Genomic DNA, 12593 nt, shown 5'->3' on the forward strand with positions numbered 1-12593 from the left:
GCAAAGACACATGTCATAGGTAAACAAATAATGCTCAAACATGTTAAACCCAGATGCTCCAATTAAGTACTGACACTCTGCATATTGCTTTTTTTTTACTTTTTCTTTTTAACATTTAACTCTCTAAAGATATGTAACATCATAAGATAAGCTGTTGAAATGACCCAAATTGTGAGATGTGAAGGCAAATGTCATTTCCACAAAACATGTTGGGAAATTCTAGACCCAATGGATAGAGAGGCATGTGACAGCAGCTATGACAACTTGGTATGAGCGTCAACAGCAAAATATGAAATAAAGAAATGGGCAGTACCTCTTCGAGTTTCAGAAACTGACATGTGGTCTCCCCGAGACAAAACTTCATCATCTGTTTCATCTTCACCACAGGTTGAACCCTACAATGCAAGAAAGACATTTCATTAGCAACAGTACAGCAAAATAATAGATGATGCCAGGTTTTCGCTATGAAAACGTATATCTTGCAAAGCAAATGTAAAAAATTTGTAGCTGAAAAATTCATACTGGCAACACGATCTTGTGACTATCTAGTTGATCAGAATTATACGTCATTTTTATTGCAAGATATGAAAGATTGAAGATTTTTATTGCATCAATATTTTCAGCTGCCAAGTATGTACCATGAATGAATTTATCTATTTCTTTTACCCTCAGGGGCTTTCGGCACTAGAGAGGGGAGTGAATTACAAAAGAAAGTGTGAGATTATTTGCTAATTATACAAAGTTGGCTGAGGGTCTGCATGCTTATCTTTAGCCCCATTATGATGTTATGCCACGTGGCAAACCAAGCGAAAAAAAAAAGAACAGAGAGAAAATAAGTAGCATAAAAACAACTAACATTACTTCACGCTAATGCTTTCTATTATACAATATTAGCTGATGCTTTCATAAAGTTCTCGTTATTATTAATAGATACCATCTACACGAAAGTTATAATTACATCAATAATTACTGATTAGCAGGATAAACATCCTAATTAATGCTGTGGTCTATGGAGGACACTACAGCAGAGGGCTATGGTTTAATTTTGGTCAGTCTGGAAATTAATACGTACTTAAATTCAAGTACGCAAGCATCGTGGCACACCACCCTCAACAAACTATGGCTGCCGCAGCAGAGGTCGGTCATTATGACCTCAGTGTTCTATATCGAAAGCTTTAAATGCCACTCTACAACCAATGAAGCGCGTAATGCTACACGTCAGATGCAAGGATGATTATTCAAATGAGGACATATTAAGTTGCGACCACAACAACTGCTCACCAGCATCCTTGTCTCCGGCTTTCAATTCTGCCTAGGTCAACGTGGAGAGCACAGCTTCAAAACAAATTGTCAGAACTGCATTAGCAGACACCCTTTTGCCCACTTTACAGACAAACATCAAATTCATATTACTACAATGGTCTTCACAAACTGCCCTGTTCGCACACAAGGTGGCCCAGGTATCCTGCTGCAGACCATACTTTGAGACTCATGTGGAATTTTACAGTGGAGCTGTTAGAAGCTTGCTGACTTTCTCTTGACGTTCACAGCTAGCTGGGGGAGGGAGAGCTGAGAGAGAGTGAAAGCAGAGTATAAGATAGCATCGCGCAGCGTAGCGATGCAGCGAGAGTGGGTGGAACCTAGCGGGGAGAGGAGGAGCGGTGCCCACGTGGGCGAGAATCATGGCCTGATACATGCCCTCTCCTGTGACACACAAGGCGGGGGATCAGGCAAGGGAGGAGGGGCCTTCCGTTCTTCTCCGGCAGCCGCTAGGGTGCCTCGATGTCCTCCTCACCCACTGCTCCATACAGAGTGGAGACAACCGCGGCGTCTACTATGGCATTGGCCACGCAAATCGCGGACGCTGTAGTATACGCCTTTGGCGGACGCTGTAGGGACACGTTGCCGGTGCTTGTGTGTCTTGTGTGCGGTTTGGCACTACTTTACTGGCTTTCCCCCGGCTCCACTGGTGTCTAGTGTTTGCGATAGCACAGCTACGCATAAATGTTTGACTAAGTGTGCCACAAAATTTTTATTACGCATGTTAAACCAGATAACTCTTGAGGCTAAGCTTCCAAAACGAACTGAATGCTTTCTGAAATGTCACCAATTCATTTCCACTATGCACAACATCGAGACAAAGTTCTGCATATTCTAAGGTACCACAGAGGTCAGACTTCGACCCTATTCTCTACGTAATCTATATTGGTGATGTGCCGTATCTTGCACATATGATTTAACTATTGCTCACTCTGACCTTAACACTTTTATCTTTAGCATTTCAAAGCACAGCTAATGAAATAAAACAATGCAGAATTATGTTTCCACCATCCAACACTTCAGCTTATCAGCTGTTTTTATTACAACGATCTGTAATTGCTGATTGTCTTCACAATGTATGCTGCCATCAACATCACATTATCAAAATTAACCTTCAGTACAGAGTGACGTTAGTGTAAAACTCAGGCCATGCAAACCTGTCTCACTTATTTCAAATGGTCCAAAGCAGATCTCCCAGCTTCTTCGTTAGCTTGGATGGTAGACAGCAGTGAAAAGGTAGTGTTCCAAAGTACAATCGACAAACCAGGATGAATTTTCTCTAACTGCGACATTTATTTTTCAAATATACCAAAATCAGCACTTCTGTAGGTGCCACTATATCTTATGCTATAAAATAGGTACCACTAAGCATAAATAGGCACCACACAAGTATACTATTATAAAATAAATCCCACCAGATCCAGGTGTACAGCGATTTTGTCTTCAAGGAAGCGCCTTCTGTCTAGCAGAATTTTTTTTCGACAACGTATTTGAATAGCCTCTTTGCAAGTCAACCCCCCTCCAAAAGAAGAAAAAGAATTGTGACCGTTTGGCTTCCGTTATTATATTCATGCAGAAAAATAGCACACCTCACCTTATTTTATGAGATTTATTACCATAACCCTTGTCTTAAGCAAGAGTTGCTTTTCAATCCTTCATTCATATCTCGTTAACCTTTGTTATAAGGTGTTTCTTCCTCATTGTCATAGTAACCACCACTTTCATTCTTCATTCCTCAAACTTGTAATGGTTGGAACCACTTGCCCACCTCCACTGTATCTGTGGTGACAAGTGACCATGTAGACCAGTACAATTTCGGGCTCTCACGGGAGAGGAAAAACCGACACTCAATCTCTCAGCGTAGCACTTTTTTAATCCCTTCCGGAACGCTAGCCCATGCCGGAGCGTGCTGGAGCGTGCCAGCCGCTCGTGCCTCGTGTGGACACAAGTGTCTACGTAATTCTCATGCGACGCCAATGCCGCTGCCGCTACATATCTATTACGGATCCCAGTAATTTAAAAAATGTACTTGAAGAACATGTTACCTGACATCTGTAAATGCTTATTCTTTAATTTTCCCACTCTCTTCTGTAACGCCCTATGGGCCTTGAAGGTATTCAAATAAATAAATAAATAAATAAGGTGGGGAGTGTGCTCACAGTTTTCCTCTGTGCAGACCTCAGGTGTGGGCTGTCAGGAAAGTCCACCGTCTGGGCTCGGTAGAGGAAGGCAGCTTGACTAGGTGCATCAGCATCGACTGCTGAATCGAAGCTTTCGTCATTCACCTTTTCTGTGCCTCTGCAAGAAACCCTGCTGATTGTCAGCTACTAAACCAAGACTGCTAAACCATGCAAGTGACAGTGCATTGCAACATGTGGGAAATTCAAGTGGAAAACCAACACTCTTAGTCCTTAACCCATTTTGACTATCACCTTTTCCATAACATTTATTTTCAGCCCAACTTGGTACTGACCCAATTAAAGCATGTTCTACACTTACAGATGCACCAAATGAAAACACCAGATCCTGTTAAATCTAGTACATAAGCTTTTGCAACATCATCTTCTACAGGTTGTTCAGAATTAAGCTTTATGGTTTTCCTAAAGTTAGGCACTGGGAGGCACGCGAAGACCACCTTTGCAAATAAGTTATGTGGCCAGGGGGACACAAAGTGAGATGATAATTATTGCTGTAAGCAGCCCAATTAACTAAAATTGAATAATTAATTTTTATTGACTGCAGTAAGTGTGTATGTTGGTGTGGAAAAGTTAGAGGCAGTCTTGTTTCTACACAGTTTCACTTGGAAGAATTCTTCTAGTGCGTTTCGTGCTCCGAGATATCAGACTCCAAATTTTAATTGTTGTTTGCATGGTTATGCATGCAAGAGAGTGAGGATTGGCGCAAAGCGCCTCCCTGATGTAACACCGCTGTTACATGCAGCGTTTAGTCTGGCAACAGGGCGGGGGCATTGGCAAATATGATAACTGTCCCCCTTCCCCTCTCGGCTGGCAAAATATTATATTCAAGAACCTGGAACCACTGTTGTAACAGGCAACCACGCAGCCTGTAATGATTGTGGCAGCTGCCATGCCGAGATAATGGCGTGAGCCGAGAAGCCGGAGGGACATGCGCATGCATAATGGTGACTAAGGACCATGCATAATGGCATGGTCTTTGCCTGGGCTACGCAAATAACGTGACTGCTGATTTCCAAGTACTGCAAGTTTTATTGAAATCAAGAGCGATAACTGCACGGCACACCACACTGTCATATCTTGATTTTGCCAGCCGAGAGGGAAAGAGGCACAGTTATCATCTTTGCCTATGCCTCCGCCCCGTTGTCAGACTAAACACCGCATGCAACAGCAGTGTCACATCAGGGAGGAGCTTTGCGCCAATCCTCACTCTCTTGCATGCGTAGCCATGCAAACAACAATTAAAATTTGGAGTCTGGTATCTCGGAGCACAGATGAGCTAGAAGAATTCTTCCAAGTAAAACTGTGTAGAAACATGACTGCCTCTAACTTTCTTGCACCAACATACGCACTTACTGCAGTCAATAAAAATTAATGAGTCAATTTTAGTTAATTGGGCTGCTGACAGCGATAATTATCCCCTCACCTCGTGTCCCCCTGGCCGCATAACCTATCTGCACAGGTGGTCCTCATGTGCCTCCCAATGCCTAATTTTAAGAAAACCATAAAACTTAATTTTGAACACCCAGTATATTATAGTTCAATGAAAAGCTTGCTATTTGAAATATTACATACCAAACTTCTTTCCTTATTAAGAGAATATTGCACTGTAACTGGCATCCAGACTACTGCCAATTTTGATGTAAAATATTGCATGATATTTTTGCATAATAATGTATTACTGTTGTAATTGTTTCCAGATTAGGAATTTATGCATTAAATTAACTAACCTCAACCATGTGCTTCCGTAATCTGTAACATCACGGTGAGCAGGTACATACAAGAATTATGAAGAGATGTCATAGCCTAAATATAGGACTTGAAGCTCCCATAAGCCAACTTTGTGAATACCAATTTCATATAGAACTGAATGTCGCATCAAAGGACTGCACCTTCAGCAAACAGCAAGCAATCTTTGCAAGCAGTCACCAATGAGTGAAAGTAATATGGTCTAACATTAGGCTCAATGTATTAGTAGCAAAGATTCCAATTACTGGGCAAAACAACAATCACTACAGTGCATTGAACAAGCAGTAATACTTCCCACTTCGGTTGTAGCGATGATGGCAGAAATACAAAGAGATAGCATGTAAGGAAACACTGGCATAGCAAACTGACAAGAGATAACATACAGGAATGACATTATTACCCATCTTTTGCAGTTTCAGACATGCTATTTGAAGAATCCGAAGGTGAGAAAGGGGGGTCCCGCAAGGCTGTGTCCTCAGGACTGCTTGCACTGAAATGGCATTAAGGAACACCAAATGAACAAGTCCACTACAATTGACTGGTGCCCTGTACAAATGAGAGAGCACTAGGGCCAGTGCAGTTATTTGCTCTCTGAGACACGAATGGCGATTCCCAGATATAACCACCATACCCTAACTTTTTCTCTGAGATCCACCATAGTTTTTCCTCCTCGCCATCAATTGGCACTACAGTAAAATGTCAATCGTACAAATTTCTGAGGATCTTGGAAAATATCTAAAAGTTGTATGACCCATAAACAAATCCCAATCGGAGCACCAAAGTGAAGCTAAGAGATTAATGATTACGGTGCTGACTTTCAATTGAAGAAGTCAGATGTTCTTAGACCCATTTGGAATGCATAAAACTTGGCACTCCTTTCTTCACCTATGTTTTCGCTATCTTTTGTCCACTCTCACATTACTTGTGGCATAATATGTCGGGGAAACATATAATACTCATATTGCGTCTCTCCAGACAGTTCAGAACCGAGCCATTGGAATAATTACTTACAGCCCACGCTTTTCTAATGCCACTTCCCTACTACACGAGAATAACATCCTCACCATTTCTGGACTTACTAAATACAACCTAGGTATTTTTTTCTACAGATTTGCAAATAATGAGCTACCATCGATCCCATTTTCACCATCTAACCAAATGATTCATAGTACCACCAGATTTGCGTTGAATAACAATTTTCTTCTACCAAGAATCCGCACTAACTATGGTACACAGACTGTAGAATTCACTTCCATATCAATTTGAAACACTCTTCCTCTCATAATGAAAAACGCAAGGTCTTTATTACAATTTAAAAGAGAACTAAAAATGCATTTTTTATTTCCAGATTAACGACAAGGATTACTGTAGTTGGTCGTTGTTCCCCCTTTTTTTGTTGTTGTTGTAAATAAACTGGCGATATTTTGTTCCCGCACAATTTTTCCTGCTACCATGAGATATGCTAAACCATGTTATTATTTGTAATCAATTCTGTATTTTGTTCTGTAACCGTTCTTTTCTTATTGCTTGTATACTTCCTTACTATATGCTACTGTTGCTTTGAGATGTTAACTATAATAACTGTTTTTGTACAGGAGGTCCCGATACAGTCTTTGACTATGGGACCTCCTTATGTATAATAAGTACTTGTAATGTGACCCAACTTCTAATAAATATAAATAATAAAATTCTGATTCTGATTCACTGCATGTCGCAGGATGTTGAAGGCTTTTATCATCTTGGCTGCTGATGGTTTCTTGTCTTCGTGCATATCTGTACTTTCACTGTCACAGGGATGGAAGCGGCCAAGGTAGTTTTGGAGCAGCTCTAGGAGCAGCAAATTTGGCACATTGGAGCAGGTTTGGAGCAGGAATTGTTTGTTTTGGAGCAGAAGATAACATGTTTTGTAGTATGCTAGGTAAGGCTCGACATGAGTGAAATACAGACAAATCAAGAAAAGGTGTTATTTATTTGACTTTGCAGAACACTATTAGGTCATGGAGAATCAGTTTTGCAGAAACCCACAAGGTGGAGGAATTAATGAAGGGAAAATGGCCCAATCGTAGCAATTGCTGCAAAGGAAACCCATACAAAGAAAAACCTTGCAGTTGAAGGAAAATTTTGTCCTGGTCTGGGACTCGAACCCAGGACCAATGCCTTTCCGGGACAGCCGCTCTACCATCTGAGCTAATCAGGTGGCTAGCATATGGCAGGGCGAAGTCAAATTTATCGACAACTCGAAGCAAAGGCAAGAGTTTGACATAATTTTTCTGCGGAAACCCGCAAGGTGGACGGAAGTAATTAATGAAGGGAAAATGAGGCATCCACCCAATCGTAGCAATCGCTACGAAGGAAACCCATTTGAGGAACCTGTTTGGGGTTTCCTTTGTAGCAGGTGGTGGTCCTGGTTTCGAGTCCCAGACCAGGATGAATTTTTCTTCAACTGCGAGGCTTTTCTTTCGAGGAACCCATATGGGTTTCCTTTGTAGCAATTGCAACGATTGGGTGGATGTCTAATTTTCCTTTTACTAATTACTGCCCTCCACCTTGCGGGTTTCCACAGAACTATTAAGTCAAGGTGGAAGAAAGTTCACTAAAGGAAAAAAAATTTCATACACCCGACAAAGGAAACCCCTTTGCATCCCTCTGAAATCACTATTAGGTTACATACCGGACGTGCAAACTAAACGTGGCCAAGAAAAGAAAAACCAAGATACGTACATAAACAGCACCCATAGCATGTTAATAGGCTTTTGTTAATGCTAGTCAAGAATTTTTTTTTTTTTCGCTGTGCATAAGCAACTAATATTTCAGCTTAATTAGCTAACATTAATTACCTCGCTTATTAGATAAGGGTATTGGATATAGCAAATTCTAGGTCGCTTTAAATTCAGTTGCCGCTCATGCTTCAACATCCTGCACAATTTTTTCATTGACATGTCGTTGGCAAGGTAAGTTTATAAAGTTAGCTAATTAGATGCATTCATGCACAATGAACCAGAAATACTGACTGAGACAACCATGACCAACACCCATTAAGATACAGTTACCGCCTTTCGAGTAATGCCATCAGTTATTTTTAAAATTCTTTGTGGCATTCAGTCGGCTAGCAGAGTACCACAGAATAAATGCAAAGTTACATTCTTGGTCATAGCATGCTTGCCAGTATTCCACATAACTTGGCAGGAAGAAAGAAAAAAGAACCGACATTTATGAAAAAAAATAAAGGGAAAAAAGTCTTCAGTGGCTTTGCGATCAGCGTCGCTGACCAATATATTGCACAAGCTCAATTATTAGGGCTGCCCTATAAAGTCAATGTAAAATGGCAACCAATATTTTGAACACTAAACAATGGTTTCCTAGAATTTTCAGACTCAACCTGCACAAGACGTGTCATGTACATCTTTGTCGCAAATGCAATTTCCGTCATTCACATATTCTCTGACCCCTTTACAACAGCCATTCGGGTGCCATGGCAGACTATAACCAAAACTTTACGTACTCGATCTGCATTTTGCGGCTGCAAAAGTCTGATTTTGTATGATGTGGTTGTGCAGAATATAGAGTACCCAGAGTGCAAATATGAGTGATGATTATGGCTGCCATTGCAGATTTACCAATAGGGCATACAAGCAAGCCTTAAAATGTATAACAACACACCATACAACTTATTCATTCAGCTGAGAATGCAGCTTTCTTTCCCAACTGTGCCATAAAAAGAGTGCCAGTTCAAATGATCTTTAGCTAGTTCGCAGAGTATGCAAACACATCACACTTATATAAAACATTTGCACCGCATTGTACAGCAAAATTGTTTTCGTTTTCCTTCGGCTAAGTTACAATGTGCCACCAAACACAGCCTCACTCCAAAGACGTTGACGTTGAAACAGATTGCTTTAGATTGGCCTCTAGGACTAAACGCTCGCCGACACATGGCTGTGCGATTGCCATTGAACATCAACATCCCACAAAATTTAAGAGACTTCATTTGAAGTTAGTATTTTGGCGCAAGTTGCCACAGCTCGGTGGTTTGGCACACAATGATGCAATTGGCGCAGCATTTCCATCCCTGTTGTCATTATCAGGTTCCCACCCCAGAAATTCTTATCGGCAGTAACAGGGGGAGTATTTGAATCATCGCAAAATGGATTGCATTGTACGTAACATGTTCTAGTCAAAACTTCCTTCACAATTCATATCGCTTCAAAATTCTGAACAAATGCGATCTTGTCAAGATCCAAATGTATTCCTGGGCCTCACTGCACTCTTTAGTCTAGACAGAAGTAATTCTAAACTTCTTCCCTGACAGCTGCACTGTGAACATTATTTGATATTTCGACAACAGCCTGAAACCTTCAAGCATTTTAATGATGTGGAAAATGCTGAAAAAAAATAAAGAATGATTATCAAAAGAAGTGTGGGCACGAAAAAGTTACACAAAAGCTTCCTCCTCCAAGAAGCATAAATTAAGTGAATCTTATTGTTTATTCAATAGCATTTCTTTAGTTCCCCCTTTCTTTTCTGTGACACTCAGCCTCCTAAATGAAAGAGCTAAGTGAATTCCTGCCGCCCCTCATACTGTAAACAGTCCTAGATAGTTCTCGGAGATCAACTGTTTGTGACGTGTTGACAGCTCGTGCTGCATCAACATCAAGCACAACACAGCACAAAGTTCCAGCATATGTTCCACAATGCATTTATTCGATTACTTGTCACGCACATAAGTGATGTGGCACCAGGCCATGCTTACTTCTTTGCAGTATGCACACCTGCACTGGAATAAAAAATGAAATTCACTCTACATCTACATTTGAAAACCTCGCTGAAGCATATGTCCCATACACAATTTATCGATAACTATCATAATGCACCAACAAGATCATCATCGAGCTGCCACTGCCTGCTGTCAGCAACAAGTAAAACAAAATGGGAGCTACAAGACCAACTGACAATAAAAGCTAGTCAAAAATACTAGCAGCTATGTGCACTGCTTGAGGCCAACAGACTCCAACACCAGCTGTGCTGCAATGCACTTCTAGCAGTGTCCACTTACTGACCTCTCCCTTCCTTTGACTACTATATGGAAGGTGCTACTGCCCGATATTGAAATAATCACTGCACTTCAATAAAGGTCCTGGGTGATCCACAAGATGCAATTTTGCAGCATCTATCGAAAGTCGCATTAGCGAAGGGGTGCATCTCAGACAACTATAGAAGATAGATTTTCAGGGGTTGCCAAGAAGCGACACTGAAGCTAAAAGACTACTTCAATCAATCAGGCAGCAGTGTCCACACACCCTACTCGATGCAGAAGAAATGTTCCGAGTGGACTCGTGGTGAATCTGTATGTTTGTGAACAATAGAGTCAACCCTAAACACCATAGCTAGGCACTAATGCAACCATGACACAATGTATGCTTCCATCAGCAATATGATTGGAAACACCTCAAATTTGCGTTGAAGAGGCCACAGGCTTGGCAACTAGGCTCAATGTCAAGCTACTTTGTACATATTTATACGTCGGCTTCAAATAAATGTCACAAGTAGTATATACACTGCTTGAAAACAAATTCAGTGTTATTTCTGACTCTTCACAGGTACATATTTACATTTAGCAGTGCCAATGTGTCATGCAATTCCTAGTAATGTCTGAATGCGAAACCACGCATTGCCATGTAACACCAACTCAAAAACCACATAATGTACAGTGCTCACAGAACGAAATGCGACAGGGAGCGTTTAGTGGAACCCTGCATATGTGCAAAGTACACAAGAGTGCCATGTCATGTCGCTAGGATGCTGGTCACCAAAGGTGACATGGACTCCGATCTAAGTGTATGCACCAAAATTACACCGATGTGACACGAACTACAGTCGGTGAAAACAAAAGTATGAGCATTAGTTAGCTCTAAATTGAAGAGTTTAATTCTGTGAGCACTGTACATCGTTGATGTAGCCAACACATTGTGAAGCAGCAGTTGTATCACTTCACTTACGTTGTTGGTGCACAAGGTTGATTGTTTACGCTGAGAGATCCATTTGTCTGGGGGCAATGCTCATTCATCTTGGGCATGATGTTATCATCTGTGTAAAGGCAATAAGATAACAAGGATGTAATGTAGTAGCCAATTTTAAAAAATGGCTTGCTGATTTGAGAACAGAGCAGATTTGCACTTTGCGCTCCATACTGGCACATTGTCCCTGCTATAATGTTGCTGAAAGCATGGTCCTGTGATTGTAATGGTAACCCAAGTAATTGTTCTTGAAGTTGCCACGTTTTCTTGTGCCCACATGAAAGAAACACACTAAATGTGTTCTGCTGCCCAATGGGAACATAAAGGGACAAAAACGAATGAAAACAAAACGAGTCACAATGTACAACTTCACTGCCATATTTATTTGCGCAGCATCGAATTTTAAATTTAGCCATACTTGCTAAATAAAAAGCAGCTTCAATATTAAATCAGTATGAACAACAGGACATTAGGTAATACAGTGAATGCAAGAAAGTTATGGCTTGAAAAGTGAAAATCGGCAGCAAAAAAAGCTAGAACAGAAGTAGGCGAAATTATTATTTTTACAGCTTATTTTTTACTTGATGGTGATCTTCTCTAAGTCAAAAGTGAAGTCTATGGCTGCAATACAGTTAACCATCATTACTTCCTTAGTTAGGCCCTCACATTACAATAGCCAGTAATTATGCTGAAATTGAAAGAGATATTCCAACCAGTTATATTGCTCTGAAAGGAAACTAAAGAAACACTACATGTTTAGACTCACAAAGCACTGTTTTAAAGCTCTGTTTTCATTAATTTCTTGGTAAAAGGTTGATTACTTGAAGAAAAAAAGTAAAGTGAAAGTTCCATTTCTTGAATTCCGTACTTAAACTCCAGTAGTGGTATGTCAATGCGATGTCGTAGATTTCAAGGTATCTTCAATTTGGGTGAATGTGGTAGTTCTCAAATTTTGGCCAGTTTAGTATTTATCACCTTTAGAACGTGATGTAGTCCATCTTGGGCAATATAAAACTGAGTAGACCTAAGCGTGTGCCATCAAAATTCACGACGTCATGGCAGGCTGGCCCACGGGAACATCAAGGTGGCATCGCCACCAATCTTTCATTTTTGCATCTTTTCTGGCTACCCATGCCATCTCTGATGGTAAAAGTGTTCTTGGTATTGTAGAGATATTGATTACTAATACAGCTCAACCTTGTTTACTCTTTCGTGTCCCTTTTGAGGTTAACTTGCTGACATACATTTACATCAGGTTGCAGCATGCTTTGGGATGAGAACATACTTTTTTATATTATTTACATAATTTTAAAAA

The 12593-nt window shown here is 40.6% G+C and overlaps 1 protein-coding gene across 4 annotated transcripts in view; it reads right to left on the bottom strand.

Moving 5' to 3' along the window:
* LOC139059172 (protein prune homolog 2-like) overlaps positions 1-12593 on the bottom strand; it is a 58669-nt gene that overhangs the window by 22401 nt on the left and 23675 nt on the right. For 3 of the 4 annotated variants that reach the window (XM_070537186.1, XM_070537189.1, XM_070537188.1), the window contains exons 10-13: positions 11261-11348; positions 5665-5754; positions 3480-3630; positions 314-395 (exon numbers count right to left, since the gene is read on the bottom strand). In XM_070537186.1, the coding sequence (XP_070393287.1) occupies positions 314-395; positions 3480-3630; positions 5665-5754; positions 11261-11348 (411 nt within the window). The remainder of the gene's footprint in view (positions 1-313; positions 396-3479; positions 3631-5664; positions 5755-11260; positions 11349-12593) is intronic. The other variant, XM_070537187.1, reaches the window with a different exon arrangement.

The sequence above is a fragment of the Dermacentor albipictus genome, chromosome 4, assembly GCF_038994185.2.
Source record: "Dermacentor albipictus isolate Rhodes 1998 colony chromosome 4, USDA_Dalb.pri_finalv2, whole genome shotgun sequence".
Classification (NCBI taxonomy): Eukaryota; Metazoa; Arthropoda; class Arachnida; order Ixodida; family Ixodidae; genus Dermacentor; species Dermacentor albipictus.